We start from the raw sequence: 6979 nt of genomic DNA on the forward strand, positions 1-6979 counted from the left end.
ATGGACAACGTAAACGCATCAATTTATGGGGTTTCATTTTCTTCCCTGATTTCCTTTTCAATCAAAATCGTCAGAGGAAATTAATGGGTTTCAATCTGTAGAGATCATTTGTTTGATTTTGGCTTCCTTGAGTCTCGAAATGGTACTCTACTCTCACAATTGACTTCATTCTAATTTTTTATAATTTAGCAAAATGTGTTATTGAAATTTGTTGAATTTAGCATCTCATGTGGTTGTTGGATTAGCTTATACAGGATCTTTATTTATTTTCATGTATATCTAATATTAAACAAATTAATACGAGATAGCCTAAAACATGTTTCTAAAATTGAATTCAAGAGAAACAAATAATGGAATACTTACAGTATACGTAGCGGAATTACAGAGTCCTTCCTTTAGTTTCTCTAACTCTTGTATCCTCTCTGTCGCAGAGTATTATCAAGAAACTGAACCGATCTTCTATTTTCTTCACAATCTTCCAGTGTATCCTTAGAACCACCTAGACTAGTGTGGGCAATTCTCAACACATGAGATAGATATAGAGAGAAGAAGAGAAAATAACAAAGAGGCTTAGAAAAGGACTTGTGTTTAGAGAGAATCTAAAACTATCAGAAAATCTGACTTGTGACTTATCAAACTTATCTTTTGACTTCTCTCTAAGCACCCCTTTTATAGACTCAATAAGGCCATTTTATTTAATTAAAAAATCAATAAAATAATAACAATTTTGAAGCCCTAGTTCGAAATTATCATGGGCCATAGGCCCGTGAAATTTCCCATTTGATTATAAGCCCATTAGACTTAAAATCAAGGCCTGTATTATTTTCTATTGATTTAATTAATTAAATAATTATTTAAATCCTTTATCAAATTAATTATTTATAATTTGAACCTTGATTTAAATTTATTTATTAATTTAGATACCAATTTATCTTAATTAATAAATCTGCCATAATTTTTCTTTTCTTCTCAAAATTACACAACTCTGTGAAACTATCCAAAATTGACCTGGTCAACTTTGATAATTCTAATTAATGATTAAATCAATTAATTGAGACTATCTAGATGATTGTATCCAAGGTACAATGGGGACCATGGGCCTATGAAATCAAGCTCCAATAAGTTATCATAAATCTAACAAATAAATTTACTAACTTATTAATTCCACGTGATTCCACTATAGACTTGGAATTGCACTCTTGAATTCATATAACGCTCTATAACGAATATAGATACGCTATTAATTATCCATTGTTACAACCATAATTTTCACTCAATCCTCTATAGACGGTCTACAATGAGATAGGACTAAAATACTGTTTTACCCCTCATTATATTTTATCCTTAAAACACTTAGTTCCTTGTAAATGATATTTAAGTAAACTAATTTAATTACTGAAATGAGATCTCTATCATTTAACACCTTGAACCAAACTAAAAGGAAACCATCGTTTCACTTCTTCATCAGAAGCTATAGATGTTCATATCTATGATTAACACTCCCACTTAATTATACTACCGAGTTCCCAAGATGTAAGTATGGGCTAGTCCGTAGGTTAAGCTGGTAACGAACAAGTCAAAGAACTCAAATAATACAATCAGTTAGGATACTAACCACTCATAATTGAGATTGAATTGACCTATGGTCAACTATATGATATGACTAGAATAGATAATAACGGTATGTTTACTTATCTTATCAACTGTCAATATCGATCCTGTCCGATGTAACAAATACATCCGGTCTTATTTACTTTACTAATGTTCTGGAAAGAACATAACATTGTAATGTGTAAGTAGATCATATCGTAGATTGACAAGTCAGTGTAAATCTGGTGCACTGACTAATCTTAGGACTAACTTATTTTGAACATATAATCATATTTATATTCCACTGTGATTACGTCACTATAAATAAGATTAGCTATATGCTTGGGATTTAATAGAAGTTTATATTAAACAAATAATCATGAAAATAAAACATGTGAGCAAAGTGATTGACCAAGTCAAAAAATGATTTCTATTCTTTTATTGATAATAAAATGAGATTACAAAGAATTTGGGTTTTAATTAGGGCATTAAACCCCAACAGTGGTAACAATTCAAGCTTCTATATCTTTATACATTATAATTAGCTATATTATTATTATTCATGTTGATGGACGTTGTGAACTTTTTCAAATGGTTCTGTTTTCAAATATGAAAATCTATGTTGAGACTTTCATTTGTTTTATTGAGACTATTTTCATGAATATACATTTTCATTTAGTTGATACACTTTATTTTCTCTCATGGGCATATGGTGCATGCATGTATTAAAACGACTCATATATCAAAAATTCTTGTAGTGGAAATTTATAAAATAAAATAAAATAAAAATTTAAGTTTTATGTTCTCAATTACAAGAACATCAGTACTAATAAATCAATAAGGATATTTAATTATATTCTTTAGTTCACTGTAAAATTATATTTGAACTTTTTCCTACTGCAGGGCTTGCCGATTAATATAATTGTTGGTTCTCATATTTGGGTTTAAGATCCAGAATTAGTCTGGGTTGATGGACAAGTTTCAAACATTGATGGAGAGAAAGCTAATATTCAAACTAGCAATGGAAAGATGGGCCTATATTTTTGTCATACTTACAGTATAATAAAAGGCCATGTGACCTTTGTAAAAAAAAAGTATGATAAAAGGTAAATAATAATATTAAATTTTGATTATGTAGCCTTCAAAATATGATTTATGCATTTACAATTAGGCTCATATTTCAAAACACATTTACTTGTCTTGTGATATGAAATTTTTAAATCTATGGTCACCAGTGTGTGAGCCTCTCAAAGGTAGGAATGCGATGTGAATTTTGCATAGTGTATTAAGCTCATTCATTATTGACAGGGTGTTTTTCTTTTAATAAATAAAAAAGGGTACGATGACACCATTTGTTTTTGTTTCATTTTTATTTTGTGTCTTGATGATTGAGTACTTTGTAATGGTGTCTGTGTTGCTAAAGTTTAAGCATCATGTTTTCTAATATTCTATTTTTTTGTTAACTTTATAACTTGTAGATTGGAAATGATCTTTCTCAATTTGTGGGGCCTCTTATCTTGAATCAACATCTACATGTTGGTTAGTTCTCCTTTCTTTAAATCAGTACTTTGCAAGAGATGTGTCCTCAATGCTTCATGTTTTTCATTTTATTTTTAGTTCTGCGATGCTTCATGTTTTTCATTTTATTTTTAGTTCTGAGATGCTTCTTGTTATTGTGGCATCTACTTGTTCATGGTGGGGAGAATAGGGTAATCATAAGTTTTTAATTATGATTTATAAGTCCAAAATTCCGCAAATAAATCATTGCTGCATTGTTGTTGTTGTGATTATTTATTTTTCTGAGGGGAAGAGGTTTTGTATCACTACACCAAACACCTATTTACATAATACATCATTATAATACTATAGAAAAATTATTATAATAAATATTAGAAAAAGCGCTAAAGTGAACTAAGTGAATACAAATGGCAGTCTTGAAATTTTTAAGCGACAAATTTATAATTTTCCATTATCTAGTTTTCCTCTGGTCAAACAAAAAAAAACTTAACTCATGCTTGTTCTCTACATATTCTTCTTTCCTTTTTTTTTATTCTTCCTTTCCCATGGAAGGTTTAGCAGCTTTGGTTTTGGCTTAATTAAGGTTGTAAAGCTTTGGCTTTAACTAATCCTCTTATATAAATTTGACTTTATGATATTTTCCATCACAGTTAGAAGATGTTGTTGTGGATGAGTTAATGAGGTAGTTCTTCAAAAATTATACAATCTGGTGCAAATTCTTGCCAAGAGAAAGCAACATTCGGTAAAATACATTTCCATTGGTCTTGTGATTTTGTTATCCTCTATGGTGTACTCTTATTTATGCTACATTAGAAAGAAAAAATATTAAGAAGAAGAGAAGTCTCCCTGATTGAATTGGCTACCATTTATGGGTTAGAAGCACCTACTAGTGAGGATAATTTTGAAGTGATATCAAATAGAGGTCTGCGATGCAATGACAAATAGGCCCCATATATTTGGAGGTGAAAGATTTGTACTTGGTGTAAACTATTGCTTTCAGTTTTTCTAGATAGTATTTGTTGCTGGATGATAGAATTTCTTTGCTTTTTAGGTACAAATAAGTCAATGTTTATAAGAATTGGTTTGATGAACCAATCGGCCTAGCCACAAGCGAAGTGGGTAAAAAATGTAGACCAGTTCACTTCTTTGCAAAGTCAATTCCTTTCTAGTCTTACTATCTAGAGTCAAGAATTTTAAGTCCTGACAATGGTAGTTCTTATTTTAACTTGCTAATAATGAGATTAGGCTCGTTTAGATGCTATGTATTGCATGTTTACTTTTAAAAATAAACCTTTTTTTTTTGTAGGTGCATATTTATGATAGGTTTTTTATTTAGATGCTATGTATTGCATATTTACTTTTAAAATTAAATTCTCTTCCTCTCATATATATATATAACATAATTATTTATTATAAAAGTGATAGAATCTAATGGGAAGCCATCTCCATGTTTTTTCATTATATTCAGCTTGAGGCTGAAGCGTCACTAGATTTTTTGCTGAATGGTGCCGATGAGGCTTTGATTAGTGCTTTTCTGGTGTTACTGAGAGCCAAAGGAGAGACTTTAAAGGAAGTAAGGTTCCTTTATTCATATCAATGTGAATTTATTTATACTAGATAACTTAGTATGTCCACCAGGATTTTAGACTGTTGAAAGTCTTATTACCATGCTGTTTGGATAGAAAGAACTGTTATCAATGCAATTGTTTATTTTCTAAGAAATTTTGATAGGCTGTAGGTTCTCTACTTAAGAATTTTTGGGGGTATGTTTCAAGGAAATAAGTAAAGAAATGACTTATGGATTTTAGTGGTTAAATAGATTGTGGGGCTTGCGAGGGCGATGATCAAGCATAGTTTAGAAGTAAAGGGCTTACTTGATGCAGTGGCCATTGTTGGAACAGGTGGTGATGGAGCAAACACAGTTAACATTTCGACAGGAGCTTCAATACTTGCTACAGCTTGTGGTTCCAAAATTGCAAAGGTGGCATCAATTTTATTGATTACTTGACATGAATGTGATCCCATATTGTAAAATGTTAGAGCTAAACTTGATTCTTTTTCCCTTTAAGCAAGGAATTCGTTCAAGTTCTTTGGCATGTGGAAGTGCCGATGTATTAGAAGAGTTGGGGATAGTTATCGACCTGGAACCTGAGGTTGGTACTGTAAATTTCTGTTTGAGATGAATAAGCTGGTAGATTAATAAGATGCTAAACCAATTTCAAATTTGTTAATGTCTTTGTCAGCAGTAGCTTCTCATTTTGTAAGAGTGTAACTGAACTAATTATCATATGGTAAATTTATCTTCTGATAACAGGGAGTTTCAAGCTGTGTGAAAGAAGCAGGCATTGGATTTATGATGGCTCCAACATATCATCCAGCAATGAAGCTTGTCTGCTCAATCAGGAAAAAGCTGAAAGTAAAAACTGTATTTAATATATTGGGCCCTATGTTAAACCCAGCAAGAGTACCATATGCTGTTGTGGGTGTCTATGCAGAAGATTTGGTAAGTTTTTTGTCAGATTTTTATAATTTTAAACTTTACTTCTACATGTTTTGTTGAATTGTGGTCTACATATGATATTCATGGTGACTAGCATATCTAAGGCTTTTACATAAATGATGATGGAACCGTTTGTAAAACAAAAAAGATAAAGTTCACATAGGAACAAACAATAAAGATCTGAATGCCTTTTTCATTTGTGACTTGTGATACTCTCTATCATCTAGTTCAGTCTTTTGTAATTTTAGTGTAAATCATAAGGACCCATCTAGCTGCGTGGAACTAGTTTAACTAATGAAAACAAGGTGTTTATTTTATTTTATAATGTCTATCCTTTAATGCAAATAGATTGAATGGCTTATAAATTCTATATTACTATGGTTTGCATGTAATTCACATTAAACAACTTTTTGACAAGCATAATCTTTTAATACCTTGTTTCATGTTTATGTGGTTCATTGAATAGGTTTTGAACATGGCTAAAGCATTGTAGCAATTTGGCATGAAACGAGCATTAGTTGTTCACTCAAAGGGCTTGGATGAGATGAGCCCCCTTGGTAATGCGTCTAGTAGTTGGAAAGTTTTGACTTCCATAAGCTAATTTTTTTATATACAAGTTTCAGCGTACATAATCTTCAAAACTACTAATAACTCATTTGACACAGGACCTGGGCTAATCCTTGATGTTACACCAGAAAAGATTGATAAATTCTCATTTGATCAATGTGAGAAACTTGTCGCTAGTTTTTAATTTTGTTTTATTTTCCGTTCAAGGAAATATGCCATTTAGGCTACCGAGATGAAATTTCAGATGTTATATTGCCACTTCAATCTGCTAAAAAATTGTTGATTATGCAGTGGACTTTGGGATTCCTCGGTGTACCCTGGATGACTTGCGAGGTGGAGGCCCAGAGTATAATGCTGGGGCACTAAAGGGTGTATTGTCAGGGGAGAAAAGTTCAATTGCAGATGCATTTGTAAGTATCTCCTTAATTCTTATGACAAAGCACTAGTGCCTTAAGTTTTTTTGAGAACATAATTCATGCCAAAAACATTGGATCAGATCTTAAATGCAGCAGCAATGCTCTTGGTTAGTGGAAATGTGAACTGTTTGGCTGAAGGGATCGCTCTGGCTCGCGAGACTCAACAATCAGGCAAAGCTATCAAGATGGTCGATCAGTGGATAGATGTGTCCAATGGGGTTTGAATCTTATTGTTGCCATCTCACATGCTGAACAGAGAGAAGTAGATACCTGGCACTTCATGCAAACAACCCCTTGGTTGGGTTTACTTCCCAGTGCAGATGGGCAAGTATTACATTCTCAAGATGGTGGAGATAGTCCAATTGTCAGTCTCTTTAAATCAGTCACT

General features: G+C 32.0%; 1 protein-coding gene across 1 annotated transcript; it reads left to right on the top strand.

The window, feature by feature from the left end:
- The first annotated feature begins 4948 nt into the window (after positions 1–4948).
- LOC133779177 (anthranilate phosphoribosyltransferase, chloroplastic-like) lies at positions 4949–6689 on the top strand. Its single transcript, XM_062219169.1, has 4 exons — positions 4949–5072; positions 5149–5261; positions 5423–5611; positions 6467–6689. Exons 1-4 carry the CDS (start codon positions 4949–4951, stop codon positions 6539–6541), a joined length of 501 nt encoding a protein of 166 aa, XP_062075153.1. The 3' UTR covers positions 6542–6689.
- The last annotated feature ends 290 nt before the right edge of the window (positions 6690–6979 follow it).

This window comes from Humulus lupulus, chromosome 5, assembly GCF_963169125.1.
Source record: "Humulus lupulus chromosome 5, drHumLupu1.1, whole genome shotgun sequence".
Taxonomy (NCBI): Eukaryota; Viridiplantae; Streptophyta; class Magnoliopsida; order Rosales; family Cannabaceae; genus Humulus; species Humulus lupulus.